Genomic DNA, 17,788 nt, shown 5'->3' with positions numbered 1-17,788 from the left:
GCTATTGGAAAGATAATGGAAGGGAGTGGTTTGGAAGACCTATGGGCAACAGTTTACGGTAAACTGACTGTGAATCACATGTTGAATGGTCACGCATACGCAAGAGCTGTCCGAGCATATAGCCTTACTGCTTGTGCGATTGTTAAAGTGATGAAGCAGTTTTCCTGAAATAAATGGCTCTCTTGCATATTTGGAAAATATTTCTAAAGATCTTCTTGAAAAGAGTTTTAATGAACAAGATGTTCTAGAAGAACCAGCTGTTAAAGAAGCTTTGAGCAAATTTAACGATTTCTTGCAGGAAATTAGAACTTTAAGCAGAACAATTAAGCTGTGGGTTAATCTCCTTAGGTGCATTGACCTTATAATGCTGTTTACCTTTGCGGAAAGATCAGGAAACTGGGATTTACATATCAATACAACAATTCAAATTCTCCCATATTTTCATGCTGCCGGACATCTCCCCTATGCTAAATCCGCCCACTTGTATGCACAATAGGTGTACAAACTTGAATCAAAACTCACAAATCAAGAACTAGTTCTTTTTAAGGAGAAAGGATTCTTCACTATTAGGCGGAAAGGCAAGTACTGGTCAGGAACTTGGTGTGATATGTGCATAGAACAAGATTTGATGCGACCCATGAAATCTGTTGGAGGACTGACACATGGCCGTGGCATTACTGACAATACTCTTTCAAAATGGGTACTTGGAACACCATTCTTTCTCAAAGTCCATGAGGCTGTAGAAGATTTTTTCGGAACAGCAATGCAGTTTAGCGAACAGCACGTGTAACTACGAGAATCCAGAAAGAAGAAAGACTTGTCAGACTTACAGAAGTTTACAGCTTGGTTACAAGAACACAATCCTTTTACAAAGTTGTCTGGTGAACTGGTCTCTTTGGCCACTGGGTTTGTTTGTGATGATTCAATAAACTGTGATCAAGCATACGATGTTGGTTTGTCTACCATGAACAAAATTAAAGGTAAAAATTTCCAAGAACTCAAACTGCACAGAAAAGATGAAGACACAGGTAGCACAGAAGTCAGCAAGAGTAAGATCAAAAGAGGTCAATATCAATTCTCAACAGCTTTTTAATCGGATATTGTGTGTCTGTGATAGCGCCAGCAAATTAAAGACATATTTCGAATATGAATTGGCAGTACGCCCACCAGCTCTGTTCGACGAAGTTTCTTTTCGAAAAGGTACAAAATCATCCTTGATGAAAGTTTTTGAAGAAGGAATTATCGAAGAACTAGATGTAAAGGATGCAACATATATTGTAGACGGAGGGTTTCTTCTTCACCATCTGCCATGGCCAAAAAATTGTACCTTTGGAGCTGTCTTAGAGAACTATTGTACACATGTTCTTAATAAATATGGTAAAAAATCTACCGTTGTTTTTGATGGTTACCCTAGTGAGCCTACCACGAAAAATGAAGAACAAAACAGGAGAGCGGCGGAAAAATCTTCACAAGACATAATTTTTTTTGTCAAAACACAATCTCTGCCACGGGAAAAGACGAGTTCTTAGGTAATAGAAACAATAAGAAGAGATTATCGTTGGCTCTGGGATCTGAACTCGTGAAACGGGGATTAACTGTAATTACAGCAGAGGAAGACGCAGATGTTGACATTGTAATGACGGTCATTCAACAGTTGAGAACTGCTTCAAAAGTTATTGTTGTAGGATCTGATACTGACCTGGTAGTCTTACTTACTGCTTTGTCTCCTGAGAAAGAAAGTGCTTCTGTTTACTTCTGTAAAGAGAAAGGTGGTGTGACTCCGAACACACGGTACTTCAAGATCGAAACATTGATTGAAAAGTTTGGAGATTGCCGGCAACTACTTTTGTTCTGTCATGCGTTTACAGGATATGACACGACATCGTGTTTTTATGGTATGGGCAAATTAAAAGTAATAGATATGCTCAAATCACCGGAATTTCAAAACTGGGCCAGAGTGTTTTTGGATATTTCAAAATCTAAAGGAGAAATATTATCTACAGGTGAAAAATTAGTTTTGGCTTTGTATGATTTGGGAAAATACTCAAATTTGAATGAAGCCCGATACCACAGATTTTTGTCTTTCACAAAGAAAATTTCACTAAGATCTAACTTAGACCTGGCCAAACTACCTCCAACTTCTGAAGCGTGTAATGAACATTCGCTCAGAGTATTTTTGCAAGTACAGAAATGGTTAGGAAATAAACTACCTGACAGAATGGGGTTGGAGGATAGAATTAATTAAAGAAAACGGACGCTCCAAAAAGACATTGAAACCTATTCCCACATCCAAGCCATTTGCACCAGACGAGCTTCTGTACATAATATCATGTTCGTGTAAGCAAGGATGTAGGCAATACTGTAAATGTAAAATAACTAAAATAGATTGCTCTGCAATGTATGAGCACTGTATGGGCTGTCTTGCCTAAATTCACATTTCTATTCCGAGGAAGAACTGGTAGAATCATCATCCGAAAATTAAATAGTATGCTGTATAGCTACGGAAGATTAAAAATGAAATGAAATGAAATCTTTGAGTTTTACGTCCCACGGTTATGCCGGTTAGGCTAAAGGAGACGGTGATGATGAGTAATGAATGAAATGGTGGAATGAAGAAAGTGGGAGGAAACGGGGGAACCCCGAGAAAACCCACGCACACGGTGTTTGTCCACCACAAAGTTCACTTGGCGGGGGTTGGGATCGAACCCGGGACCCCAAGCACCAGAGGTGAACGCTCTACCACTGAGCCACCGCGGCCCCTACGGATGATTAAGTTGAAAATACTGCAGTAAGCATAGCGGACATGTTCAAAATTAAGATGTAAACATAATAAAAAATGTTATAGATATAATTTCATACGCTAATTGACTGAGGAAATCCAAGGCAAAAAATAGGGAAAGGAAGAGCAAACAAAATATTTCAAATATTTATAGTTTATTTGTTTATCTAGAAATTATTAGATTTATAAAAAAAAATAGAAAATAAAATAAAATAATTTTATCACTTTTTAAGAATAAAACAGAATGTGAAAATTATCAGTGTGTTGAATAGTTTTGGAGATAATACCTTTTGTCAGAAACGCTTATTTTTAAATTTGGAATGGTAATGGGGATAGAGTAAGGGTTAAAGCTTCACAGGGGAGGCAGGACTAAACAAAAATGTTTTTCTAACAATGCAGTGGTTTATTATTTGAAAAAAAAAAAAGCTTTATTATTTTTTTTCTTTCGAAATGATATTTGAGGCGAAAATTTGAGCCCGCTCGTCTTAAAATTAGCCATGTAGCGAGGCAAGTTTGAAGAGTACCCCCACAATATATACACCGTTGGAAAGATAATTTTATGCTCTTTAAGATTTATTTGAAACATTTTTCCATATCACAACTCACTAAGGAAATATAAGAGGAAAAACAAAATGGCGCGGGCGATTTTTTTCATTTTGTACTCTTTAGGTTAAAATTGCCAAGAAACCATTAGGTTTATGAAAAACTTGAAGGAATACGAAATTGTAGAGCACATTTCACAGATTACGAGAAAAAAAGAAGCATGTCAATATGTCCATTAGTTTTGAAGATATAGCCTTTTTTCTAAAACGCCCATTTTTAAACTTTGAGGGGGCGTGGTGGGGAAAGCTCCAGGGGGAGGGGCGGGGACTTTTGGGAAAATGTTCCCCTTATAGTGGTCTATCACTTGGGAGAAAATCAGCTTTACCCAAATTTTTTCCTTGCAAAAACCTTTATTGACTGGGCTAACAGGGAAGTTTGTCATTTTCTCTGGTAAAACAAGGTGGTCCTATTGGTACCCTCCCTCCCGGGGGTGGTTATTTATGACACAGATGGGGCGTCTTAAGAGACACATGCAGAAGCCGAACTGGACACAGTGTTCTTGTGTTCAGTGAAGAGTGGTTCTTTGTGCATAGTTCTGTATTGTTTTAGTCTGTGTTGTGTGCTGGTTTGTTCCTTTTTTTAAAAATCATAATGGAGGGTAAGAAGAGCGGAAAACTTGGAGGATCGAAAGTAATTCACAGCCAAAGCAGAGAGATTTTGGTTAATGTTTATGATTTTATGAAGAGAGAGGCTGACGGTGGAAACCCAATTAATGTAAAAAAAAAAAAAAAAAAAAAAGTGCAAAAGCGAGTATCTGAAGCTACCGGTGTTTCAGTAAGTACACTGAAACGTGTTTTGAGTGAGCGGAAACAAAAAACAAAATCACGGGAACGAGCTTTTCTACTCCGAATAAGAAGCGAGTACAACGAAAAACAAAAATCTCAGTGGATGATTTTGACAAATGCGTTATTCGTCGAACAATTAATGAATTTCACATTGTTCATGGTCAACGACCTTCTGTAAAATCACTGTTGCGAGTACTTCGAGAAAAGATTAATTTTAATGGAAGTACTTGGTCTTTACGGAAAATAATCCGTTCCTTAGGATTTAGATAGATTAAGGCTGAAAACAATAGACGACTACTTATTGAAAAAGATGAATTTCGGTCAAAGAGGTTGGCTTATTTGCGAGCTATAGATCATTACAGAACGCAGAACCGCCCCATAATTTACATGGATGAGACGTACTTGCGTTCATCGCACACAAAACAACACGCGTGGAGCGATGAGAATAATACAGGTTTACTCACACCAATTTCTAAAGGAAAACGCATAATAATCATGCATGCTGGTGGAGAAAACGGTTTCATTCCAGATGCGTTAGTCATGTTCAAATCTGGAACGAAATCTGGCGATTATCACGACATGAATTATGAAAACTATGAAAAGCGGTTGAAGCCACGGCTAATTCCTAACTTGCCAAGTAATTCAGTTTTTGTGATAGACAATGCACCATATCACAATGTCTGTTTAGATCCTTCACCGACATCATCATCTCGTAAAGCTGTAATGATCGATTGGCGTGTAAGACACAATATTCCTTTCAGAGAAAATATGTACAAACCAGAACTTTGTAATTTAATCAAAGCCAATAAAGCTCGTTTTCGGACCTTTAAAGTAGATTCTCTCCTTGCTGAATATGAACATACAGTTCGTTTGCCCCCATATCATCCTGATCTAAACCCGAGAGAGTTGATTTGGGCTGCAGTCAAAGAATATGTAGCAGCAAGAAATACCACTTTTTCCATTATCGATGCGATGAAACTCGCCGAAGAGAAATTTACAATGATAACAGCGGAAGAGTGGAAGGCTAGGTGTGATAAAGTACGAAGATATGAACAAGCATATTTGCAAATGGAACCTCAGTTAGACGTTCTTACTGAAAACGTTACAATGAACTTAGCCGAAGACAGTGACAGTAATAGTGACTCTTCTGAAGAAAGTGACGACGAGACGGAAGACGATGATGATGATATGGATTGTATGGGCGGTATTGAGCCTTTATAAATACCTGAAGCTACAGGTAAGCCTATCATAATATATATAAGTTGCGTTAAGTAGTTATTATCCATTGTTGTTACTTATGTTGGAGGTTAGTATCGGCATGGGTTAGAAACACTACCAAAAAATCTTCCCTCTCTCTCCACTGTCACCCTTGCAGCGATTAGGGTTCTTCCTACCTCTCGCTTTTCAAAGCTCATGCTATCTCTCGCGTTCTGTACATGTCATTTTTTCGTATTTACTCTTCTTATACAATCACACATTTTCTAGTTTGACAATAGTTTTGGAACAAATTGTCTGAATTTTTAATTCAGTTGCTACTAATATACACAAAATTATGCAATTTCTATGCCAAGGAAACTATTCAAATTGGTCAGTTTATCTCGAATTTATTGGAGAAAAAAAATACAGCAGAGAAAGCATACTTTTCTTTTGACTTATATTGAAACATTTCATTACAAGGTCATGAAAAAATAGCTTCATCTGCCGTCAATTTTCTACATATTTCGTATTCGATGCGAGATAAATTAAGGGAAAGCAGCTGCAGACCTTATGTTCGCAGAAGGAAATACAACAAAATATATTTAAGCCGAAGTGGGTAAAAGTGTAAGGATTTCAGTCTGTGATAAAGAGCGTCTACTAGGCCTTCAACATTGAACAGAGAATACAAAGCATGTGGTATTGGCTATTAACCTTAAAGGTTAACGAATCAAATTGGTCAATGCTACAACTGATAAAATTTCAAACAAGTTACGAATCAGTTGGATATTCTAACTCTTGCTCATGTTTTTATGTAAGAATAAGATTGTATTTTATCATCGTTATACCCACTTCCATAATCAAGAGTCTCCTTTAGCATAATCAGGTAACATAAACTTATTTTACAATCCTCTTAAAATCTTCACTGCCACATGATCCATAGTCTTTTTCCAGGAGCCTTGTGACCCACTGCAACTTTCACATTTATGGTCACATGTAGACACCGTAGGTCGTCTTTTCTGCAGTTTTATATGGTAATAACTTAATACGGAAACCAATCTTAACGGACTGATTTACAGGCCAACGAAAACGATATGACCATATAAAACTAAACACGCTGACTAATTTAATACATGTGGTCACAAATGTAAAAGTTGCAATGACCTACACGTGAATTAAGAGGCTCCTGCAAGACAGCTATGGTGATCCGTGACCCATTCATATCATTTACTCTTAAGCACCTACAGGCCCGTATTTAGGTAAGTGCTATTCTGTGCTTGAGCACTGGGCGGCAGAATTTAGGGACGGCAAAATTTTAAAAATGAAATCTTTTAAGTTTTACGTCCCACGATTATGCCAGTGAGGCTAAAGGAGACGGTGATAAGGATGAATCAAATGGTGGAATGACGAAAGTGGGAGGTAACGGGAGAACCCCGAGAAAACCCATGTACACGGTTTGTGCACCACAAAGCTCACTTGGCGCCAGCTGGGATCGAACCAAGGATCCCGTGCACCAAAGGTGAACGCTCTACCACTGAGCCACCGCAGCCTTCAGAATATTTCTAAAGATTCACAGTAACGTAATATTTAAAACTAGCAACCCGCAGAATTCCGCGCAAGCGCGAGAAAATACTGTATGTTAATGTGTTTAATTCGCTTTAAAGTAGTTACTAATTAATTAGCTTATCTGATTGTTTTTAAAAAGTTATCCTCTCCCACCCCCACCCAAAGGGGTGAGGATGAACTTGAACATCATAAAAACTGATGCCGATATACTCAGCGACGTTTAATATCCCTTTCCTCTTTTTTTGTACATAGGTAGTATGTATTGTTTACATCCCATAGGATCCACTACTACTAGTATTCTCCCACTGTACACTTTGCCCATATTTTCTACGAAGTGACGTCTTCCACTCATCTCAGACAGTTTTATGTCCTCATTATATCCAGTGCAGGGTAAAGCGTTTATCTCTGGTGCAAGGATTCGAGTTCCTAAGCTATTTAAATTTATGATAATCAATAATTGTGATGAGCTCTCATACAGAAAATACAGCTTTTAAGTATTAGTTTGGAAATATCTTTTTAATCCGTAAACCAAGTGGCTAGCCTATCTTCTCTCTCTAAAAAATACTGGCTCAAAAACTTTTGTGAAAATCTAACTCTGTCGTTGGATATCATTCTATTAAATGCACACCATCTCACGTATGATTTAGTGGGATATTCATACCGTTTTTTTCATATCAAATAAAGAAGTATTAACAAACTAGCATTGTACAAATATATAAATTCACAGGCATCTTCTACCGGACACGGAAATTTAAAGACTGTAATTAAAGATTTATTAACACTAATTCTACAATGGAGGAAACTGATCAAAATACGTAGTTCTACGAAGCAATGTGATGTCCTAAGGAATGTACACTGAGGATGATGACAATTGATTGTTGAAATGTATGGTCGAATTGTTATATGAATGCTTTCGTGATTTTTTTTTTCATGATAAATTAATATGCTTCCTATCATGTTATTAAGTAAGGTTAAATGGTCTTCCATCAACTTAGTTTTAATGGCGATATAGTTGTCAGGATTCCACAAGATTCATCATATTAAGAAAAACGTACTACTTCAAGGAAGCTCAGAAATGTTACACTTAATTGAGATCTTACAAATTGTCTGCAATATCTACCTAAGATATATCATCCGTTAACGTATTAAGTTCATCTTAAGGAAATTCTGGCTTCATATCCAAATTTGGAACTTAAAAAAAAAATCAAGTGGTCACTCGATGGGCTTAGTTTTGCGATTCCATAGTATTTTGTTTGAACTGGCAACACCGCAAACACGTGTTTCTTTACCCAGATAACATAAGATTTATTTTTATTTCCAAAAGTATGACATTGTATCATTATTGCCGTGTAGTGTATCCTCCAGTTATCCAGACTCTTAACCTGGTATTTCAACTGATTAACCTGAATATCTTCTTGGTATAATATTTGATTTTCGTGTTCCAACAATAAAACCTAGGATGTATTTCATATTATCACCAGTTCGGCGAATGACCTGTACTTCAAGACCGTTAATTGAATGTTATTTCAAGAATAGATTGAGGTGTTAATTTGTGGTCTTGCGTAAGAAGCACATACCAATGACTTTACATTAAGGAAGAGAAGGAACTCTTATTACTGAACTACGAACTTATCCATCACTTTTATTCTACAAGATGGGCAAGCAGAGAATTGAATGCATCAGCGAAATAAGTTCTTTCCGTTTGGTAAAATTTATTTTGGAAATAACGGTTTTATGGCTGGAATGTACAATAGTAGTATGGTTGGAACGTACAAAAAATTACATTCTCTTTAATATACTGAAAACTGTACTCAAATTATTCTTCCACTCTTAAGTTATTTACGAAACTATTTCATCAAACAGAAAGAACTTTTGTTGCTGACTGTACATAGCAACAAATTTTCTTTAAATGTGCTGAGGAAGAGGTAGGGACTAGCGCGATTTAGTGTCTTTTGAATGCTTCAACTCAAAGAATTCTTATTTAGAGTTGAGTTCTCTTCAACACAAGGAACGCTTTGGCAGGATAAACTAGGAACCTGTTCCACTGCGTGAAATCTATAACGTTCTACTGTGTCATTAGATAATCTGCTTTGGATCATTTTCGGAAGATTTCTTATTTACGATATTCCATGATTGAAATCAAAATCAAACTAACAACGTCAATTGCTACAAATAACTGCTCGAATCTTTCAAAATATACATCAATGCCACCACTCTTCGCAATGAATGGTTCACAGAATTGAATATTCATGTTTCGTCCCACCATTTGACTATTGCAATACTTGTTTACTTCAAGGCCAATAAAATAAAAAAAAAAAAAAAAAAAAAAAAAATAATAATAAAATAAAATAAACCTTCCAAAGATATACGGTAAGAATCGAGCACACAGCTACAATAGGGGAAACGATTTTTAATAATTAAAAGAAATATAAGCAACCTCTAATTCGTGTCATTAATGACTTAGATTTAATTCGAAAGTGCCACATATACTAAATTATTGCCCACGATGGCCTCTATTACCATTGGATCTAGTAACAATTGACTGTACTTATGGTAAGATAAACCCTTTTAATTATTATATCCATCACACTAGACAACGACCTCTTATTATTCATGGACTCAGCAAACTTGATTAACAACAAGATATTCAACGACATACTTCACAATACTTATAAAATATAGAAACAACAATTAATAGTTTGTGAAAGTGAAAACGTATTACTTTTTAAAATTTTCATGTCTATCTTTTTCTCACTCAACAAAGTAGGTCGGAAATGCGAGTGGATGATAATAAGAAAATTACCTTCTTTTTAAGTCCCACGGTTATGCCGCTTAGGCTAAAGGAGACGGTGATGATGAGAAATGAATGAATTGGTGGAATAAAGAAAGTGGAAGGAAACAGGAGAACCCCGAGAAAACCCACGCACACGATGTTTGTCCTCCTCAAAACTCACTTGGCGCGAGCTGGGATCGAATCAAGGACCCCATGCACCAGAGGTGAACGCTCTATAATTAGCCACCGCGGTCCTGGATGATGATAAGAGTTCGTAGAAAAATGATATAGTTGGGAGAAATGGAAGGACTTCGTAAAAACTCACGGAGAAGACAATGGCATCCACCAACTCACATGGCCTGGGACCGCACCTGTAACATATCAGACAAACTTGAATGCTCTATCACTCAGATAGAAGCACGATTGTTCAGTAGAAATGTGTCCACTTTTTGTGCATGGGGATGCCTAGTTCGATCACAGTCCATGTGAGTTTGTGGGGAACAACATCGTTTTCACAGGGTTCTCCTGTTTTCTCCCGTATTTTCGTTCCATCAATTCTTTCAAACTCAGTGACTTGATTGACCATTTGTCTTCTTTAGCCAGTATGATTAGATCTGAACTATTATTGAGGTGCCTATTGTAGTAGGTAGGTTACCAAACACAAAAACAAATAATAAAAACACGCAACTTTAAGTTATATTTACAAATTGGACCACTACATCACGCCTCAACAATTCATTCAATCTCCTTGTACACAAACACTGCATAAAATATAAAATTATGCAAATATTTTTTCTTCTCTCCGCTTCTTGGTGACCACAGTGCCTGGCTTATGCTGAGCTTCGGGGTGATTAGCAAGTTCAGGTGGGCATGTAGAGATAGGACTCGAAAGAATAGTCTGCTTCAGGTCATAAAATAACGGTGAATCTTCTTTCGTTAAGAAAGAGATTGCCAATCCGTGTTTGCCTGCTCGTCCAGTTCGTCCAATACGATGAGTATAATCTGTAACAGAAAAAAATAAACACATAGTTTATTGCTTACAAGATATAAAACGTCTTTCACGTCATAAATATGTATTCAAATGGATTATTTAAGATTTGACACCTAATCCGTGTCATTGCCATGGTAATCGCTACAATGAACTTCGATGAGGAGTAAAAAATCATATATGTATAATAACTGGCATTGAAACTACTTACGAATGTTGAATATTTTGGGAAGAAACTTAAAACTGATACTACGAGAAGAAAATGGCGCTGACCCAAATCTTCTCCTCTTAGTGTCATGTTATGTAGATTTAATTTGCATGATATTAAAGGGAAAGTTGAAAGAGGTAAGTCGTCTTTTTAACTCATAATACACTTATCCTTCGATTTCAGAAGCAACGGACAAAATATCTGGAGCAGTCGATCCAATTTGGAAATACTGATTTTAAATTAAAGTGTTGATCTTTTTCCATTGTACGAGCATTGCTTTAGTAGATTTAAATATGATTTAAGCTATTCGCTGACCACAGCAATACGCCTATTATAAAATATATATATATATATATATATATTAACGTCTAACAGTTTCGCCAATTATCCACTTTGGCTTCATCAGACACTATTAAATCAGACAGTGACTGATGAAGCCAAGTGGATAGTTGACGAAACTGTTAGACGTTAATAATTTTTTTAATAAACGTATTGTTTTGCTCAGCGAGTAGCTTAAATCGGATTTAAAATGTTGAATTTACTGTATTAAAGTGTGTATCAGATATTTTGCATTTTCAGATTGGACAGCGTATTTTATTAAGAGTACAGTACTGTATTATTATTCATTTCGCAATGTGATTGTGGATATTAGCCATTGCAGACCTAGTGTCGGAGCTTAACGGACAATGGGCGAAATCGGACCACTATTACCATAGTTTAGTCAGTTACAGAAAGAAAGAAGTGTAATTGTTAATCAAGAATACATGGTGATTATAAATGATTCATCAGGCTCTAAAGTGAAATATCGAAAACTATTAATGCAACACTAATGATGAAACTAAAACTACATTTGAAACTTTAATTTCTCATATTCGTAAACTTGGCTCGTGGCGACAGATGGTATCACAAGCCTAGTTTCTAAAGTGGCATCTATGCACGAGAGAGCATTCTGTGTTTTAGAAGAAGAGTTTTTCTGGTGTTACTGTACAACGTGGATTCCGTAGACAGTGAGAGTAGTTTCCATCTCGGATACACTGACAGTCATATGCATGTCCGTAGATACGCAGGTGGATGGAAAAATCCAGCGTGTGTTTGTACTCCCAATTAGAGGACCCATTCTGCGCTGGGATTCTGCGCTGCTAGCATCTTGTCTTCATTCAAGACAGTACGACTACTGTATCGTACAGCGTAACGTCGTCAATCCTATCCTCTGGGCATTGCCCACACAGCTGCTTGCATAGTAGCTCAGGGTGGTTTCACGGTTACTAAAGTGAGTACTGTATGTTTATATAACATACAGTTCGGGATATTTTTAAAATATACCGTTCCGAATGTCCCATGGAGCCATATTGGGAAAACTACCAACATCTTGTGTATGCCAGATCCGTAAACTCTTACTGGGTATTCTTGCATGTGTTTCCACCAGTATTTAAACAATGGTTCTCCACGCACTATAAAAGTAAATGCACTATAAATGTGTGTGATCTGACCCAGCACCGACCTCAAGAGTAGAAATGTGGAAATTTTTAGATAGTCCTACTACTACGTACAAATAAAATATTTCTTACCTTCAATACTCTTGGCCATATCATAGTTGATAACCATAGATACGTCCTTGATGTCGATACCTCTTCCGGCAACGTCAGTGGCGACAAGGATATCCTTAGAACCAGTCTTAAGACTTGCCAAAGCGTATTCTCGTTGTTCCTGGCCTTTGCCACCGTGAAGAGTACAAGCGTTATACTGAAAAGTAAAATATTAAGAACGTTACATTTCTCAAACAAGCCTAAAGCAAACAAATAAATATTACAAAATTTAAAAATGTACACCAAATTCAGTTATTTTTATATCACTTACCAGAAACTAAATTATACGGATTTCAATGAAAAAAGTCAAGTTAATTAATTGCTTATTTAGGATTCCCACAGCTTTTTGTAAACTGTTTCTCTGATTTTCCTGACAAAGGTTTACCTACTTCCCTGACCAAAGTTCAATTTTTCCACTTTTTAGTATCTAAAATACAACCAGGTATCTTCCTATAAATGGGTCGGCCTACGAAACATGTGTATTTTTTTAATCGGTCTACGCGATACGGAATTATACATGAACATGCAAACAGTATTAAGACTATTAGCTCCTGAGAAGTTTCATGATCTAACCCCGAAGACACATTAAATCCTGATAAAATTTATATGAAATTACCGCAACATACTTTACCGAACAAAAAGTAAATCAACAAAATTGGTGCACCAATGTCAAAATTGTACACGATCATACATGAGGCAAGAAACAATGGAACCCTCATTTTAAAACCGAGTGAATTGATTACAGAAAAACAATGATAACATGTGGCTGAATTGTGGAAAGAGTTCAAGTTTGAAACAATCTCAGAATATTCAGCATCCTGTTATTTGTAACTTGAACTGTTTCCACAATTCAGCTCACATGAATGTTATCACTGCTTTTCTACAACCAATTCACTCGTTTTTCAACATACACACGTTGAGGAGTTCCAAAGGCTGTTATTAGATAATGATAAAATTTATATGGAGCTGAAAGAAAGTGTACTCTTTGAAACTGAAAGAGTATAATCAATATCGATACATCTGAATTGAAGTTATGCGTGAGCGTACACACAATGTTGTCAGTTAATTACAATATTAACACTATTAACCGTTACGGAGTTCCATGGTTTAGTTCCGATGACTAACATCAGATTTTAATGAAATTTTTATATGAAACCACCGCGACACCACACTTTTTCAAACAAAATGGAAGTCAACAAATTTGGTGCACCTATGTCGAAATTATGCGAGATCATACACACAATTATGTTATGAAAACACTGTCAGCCACTGACAAGTTTCATGGTTTAGCTCTGAAGATCCTCATGAAATTTACGCAGAACCACCGGAAAGGAATTTCCCTTTTAAAATAAATAAATAAAAATAAAATCAGTGCATATGTATCGAAGAATTACGCTTGAACATACAAACAATATCTTTATATAAACGGATCGAATTGAGAACCTAGTTTTTTTTTTTTTTTTTTTTTTTTTTTTTGAGTCGGTTAAAAAGACGTATGTATTAGCTTAGAAGGTCAAAGATGTCACACTGTCTACATTACGGGATTCAAAATGCTGTAGCTCAACTGATTTCAGAGTTAAGAATCATGGTACAACACACCTTGCTATAACTTAATGCATCTGTAACCTATTATTCTATACTGTTGTGTAGACTGATCTCTAAATTCCAAATAACCTTATTACTTTTCCATACATTCTCTGATTTTCCAGGTCTGTAGGAACCCTCTTTATGTATGCTTGTTTCTATTCCATATACATATGCGGGTCGTAACCTACTTTCAGAAGTATTTTGTTGGAATTAAGAAAACCTTATCTGCTGTGGTTTGGCAGGCAATGTGTTTTCGCAACTTGTAATTGGAAACACTTACATTATGGAAAGGTGTTATGAAAAAATCGACCAACTCATAAGAACTAGATAATCTGGCTAAGGTCATCGTTACATAGAGAAAAGTCGGTTTTGTTTTTGTAGAATTGGTCCAAACTACTTTATCTACGTGTGCACTAGTAGTAACGGTTTTTACAAGATATTAGTATTTTAATACTACCGCAGAACTCATAAATATATCATTATTATTTAATATACTTATTCATTTTCAATTGTATATATGATTAAAAGCAACATTATTTACAAATGGTTTTTACTATTACTAACGTTTCTGCTCCAAAATATTTATGGTTCATAAGCAACGATCTAAAACGTTTCTAGGCACGGATTCTAAGTCAATTCGATCTTTTTTACCTAACATTTATTTTTATTCTACCTTTCATTTGACATCTCCCACCTAGCGAGCGAAATATTGAGTTTAAAGTTGCCATATTGTCTATGATACTATATGCAAGCTGTTATAGATTAGTTTTGTAATATAGTGCTAATAAAAAAATTATAAAAAATCACACTCTTTACAATTGTACGTATCATACACATGACAAATTGAAAGTAAAAGTATTCATAAATGAGTTTTACTACTGGAATAATAAAATAATTTAGCTTTTGATACGTTTTATTAATATAATCCACTGCCATATTTCGTTTCCTTTTTACCTTGCTACAACAAACATCTTCTGTAAGATATATATTCAGAGCATTTATTTTACCAGAATATATCTGCCAAAAGATGTTTCCAGCAAGGTAAAAAGGAAAAAAGCAGTGCACTATAACTAATACAATGTCTCAGAAGCAAATTATTTTATTATTTCAATATAGAAGTGAGTTATAATGGGAATTTTATCATTTTGGAGTTACTGTTGTTGTAATGTTCTTGTTTCGTAATATTTTACAAGAAAGAAAAAAAAAAAAAGAGGAAAAAAGCAAATAATTTGCTAGTTCAAGCAATGAGACTCAGCTACAACCTTCATTCTTTCAGTAACTTCCTTGTAAATCAGAATATCCTTCATTATTATTTAAAATAGTACTTTGAGTTGCTACTTTTGTATGACACAATACTGTACAGCACTGGCTAACACTATATCACTAACCGGAATTACATAACTATTAATAGGCGTCTAGTTCTAGATACGAGTAGTACAAACAGGTGAAACGTATCAGGATTCAGAACATAAAAATGCTAAGCTCACTGGGCCATCGGAGACTCAGATCCTGGTTTCCGGCTTATTTAAGATCTACTTAAGGACGAAATTACATGCACGTCGTATACACAATCAACATATAATTATCATAATTATGTGCAACTCTCAGTTATTGTTTCGAAATTACAGACTTATCAGGCTATAAAACACAACTTTAAAAAATAGCAAATTACATACCCCAAGTTTCTCCAAGCCACGTGCCAACACATCCGCTCCTTTCTTTTGATTCACGAAAATAATGACAGGTGGTTCCACTCCACGGCCTAAGATCTCAAGCAACTTTCTTCGTTTATCAGATTCAGCCACCAGATGAACGATTTGTTCTACACGTTCTGTTGGTTTGCCTGCAGATCCTATGTAAACAACAGCTGGACGACGAAGATAGGATCTTGCCAAACGTTCCACAGCTGGAGGCATAGTAGCAGTGAACATAACAGTCTGTAAAGAAAAAAATTAAAGTTTAGGCTAAGGGTATCAATAGTCATTACTTTCATTCAAATCAAGGAAATAAAAAAAGCTCTGAAGTATTAACTACAACACAGAAACATGCTGATCATTTCAAGCAGATGTAGAGTTTAATGTTCCTCTTTATCATCAAGGGAGTCTACTGCTGAAGTACAATCCGAAGCACTGCACAGAATTTCCGAAGCAAGAACTTCTACTCGAATCGAATCCGGAACAACCATAGCGAGAAAATGGCACAAAGGTAGAATGCAACAAGATAATAAAAAAAGAAATGGTGATTATTTAATATAGAAAATCAATGTCCTTAATTTAGAAGTATCATATAAACTTCATGACTTCACTTCTACTTATGTCCAACAGAGTCATTAAGTTCGAGGACAACTTAAATGAAAACTTAGGATTAGAGCCTTTCACATATCTGATATTCAACCGGCTTTAAAATTAGCTTTGAGCATATTCCCACACAACACAAGTCTATGAAACGTCCCACAGGTCCTATACGAGAGTGTAATTTGGCTTATCGATTCTTCCATAATCTACTCATCTTGATTCCTGTACTGCTAATATTTCATCAGCGATTTTCTGCATTTTACCGGATTGAAGCAATGATCCTACATTCCAAGTTGCCAAACGAATATTACTGTCCTTTCTATGTCGCACTGTCTGTTGTTCCTTGTTTTCTGTCCAATTCAGAGACTTGCTGTTAGATTTTTAACATTACTTTCTTTTATTTATTTATTTATTTATTTATTTATTATTATTATTAAGGATAGGTTGTTGTCCTATCGCTCAACATAAAACCTGGAGAGCCAGGTCTCACTTGTTTTGACCCCTTATTTTCCACACGGGTTTCATACCCTGTCTCCAGAAAGAGTTTACAGCACTACTATGTGAGGTACGACTTGGGTAGGAGAGGTGAGAGACTTCATTTCATATAAGCATATCCATCATTCAGTGCATTTTACTACCCAAAACGGATTAAGTTTAGAAAAGTGTTACGCCCACTCTCCAGGTCGATCCTGTAAAGGAACGCCCCCTATGCCACTGAGATAGGTATTAATGATTATTTTATTCCCATGTATGCGGCATCCATCCAGATCTCTGGTCATGGCCACCAAAAAGCTACTGTGTTCGGGAAGGAAACAATATCGGAATACCATGGACGACTAAACAAGAGATACAACTATTCATCAACATCTCGCATTTATCAGCATGACATCCAAACAGTAGATCAAGACTAATTACTAGTTCTAAATGCAATGCACATTGCCTAACAGACTGACATATCCTTCCCACTAAACCATCATTCTTATAACTCCGGATAACATAAAACAAGATACGGGCAATCCGCAGAAAGGACTAATTTGTACCATCGACGAATCATTTTATTTTGCATATACTTCATTTGCATTATCTTTCAACAGTTATTTATTTGATTTAATACTTTAATCGATCTTTTATTAATTAAAAAAAAAAAAAACTATAACTAGTTAAAGTCAACGGAGTAATCCACAACAATCGCACAGCAGGATACCGGCACAGCAATGACACATATATTTATATATGAATCAACAGGGCTTGAAAAATTCACTCGCTTGCTCGCCAGTAGCGAGTATTTATTTATATTTGGCGAGTAAAGTTTGATCAATAGAAAACGTGTTTCATTCCACATACAACAAATAAAAAAATGTAATATTGCAATGCACTACCATCGTGAACGATCTTTTTCATTCGACTCTCAGCTTCTGTACACCG

The 17,788-nt window shown here is 36.0% G+C and overlaps 2 protein-coding genes across 4 annotated transcripts in view; one reads left to right on the top strand and one right to left on the bottom strand.

Moving 5' to 3' along the window:
• Positions 1-4,554: 4,554 nt before the first annotated feature.
• LOC145671541 (uncharacterized) lies at positions 4,555-5,388 on the top strand. The gene has a single exon (XM_081740730.1). It carries the CDS (start codon positions 4,555-4,557, stop codon positions 5,386-5,388), a length of 834 nt encoding a protein of 277 aa, XP_081596856.1.
• A 4,986-nt stretch (positions 5,389-10,374) lies between these two features.
• The window catches only part of LOC145671108 (putative ATP-dependent RNA helicase DDX23), a 112,014-nt gene continuing 104,600 nt past the window's right edge, over positions 10,375-17,788 (bottom strand). For all 3 annotated transcript variants that reach the window (XM_081739890.1, XM_081739889.1, XM_081739891.1), the window contains 3 exons: positions 15,746-16,006; positions 12,465-12,639; positions 10,375-10,702 (listed from right to left, as the gene is read on the bottom strand). In XM_081739890.1, coding sequence (XP_081596016.1) covers positions 10,479-10,702; positions 12,465-12,639; positions 15,746-16,006 — 660 coding nt within the window. In that variant the 3' untranslated portion in view covers positions 10,375-10,478. The remainder of the gene's footprint in view (positions 10,703-12,464; positions 12,640-15,745; positions 16,007-17,788) is intronic.

Source organism: Thermobia domestica, chromosome 15 (genome assembly GCF_964235325.1).
Source record: "Thermobia domestica chromosome 15, izTheDome1.hap1.1, whole genome shotgun sequence".
NCBI classification, from domain to species: domain Eukaryota; kingdom Metazoa; phylum Arthropoda; class Insecta; order Zygentoma; family Lepismatidae; genus Thermobia; species Thermobia domestica.
The sequence above is the reverse complement of the archived record's forward strand: the minus strand, read 5'-3'. Positions and strand labels throughout refer to the sequence as shown.

Excerpts from the sequence above, each read along its gene's own strand:
- LOC145671541 (XM_081740730.1), top strand. The coding sequence starts at position 4,555 with ATGGATGAGACGTACTTGCGTTCATCGCACACAAAACAACACGCGTGG.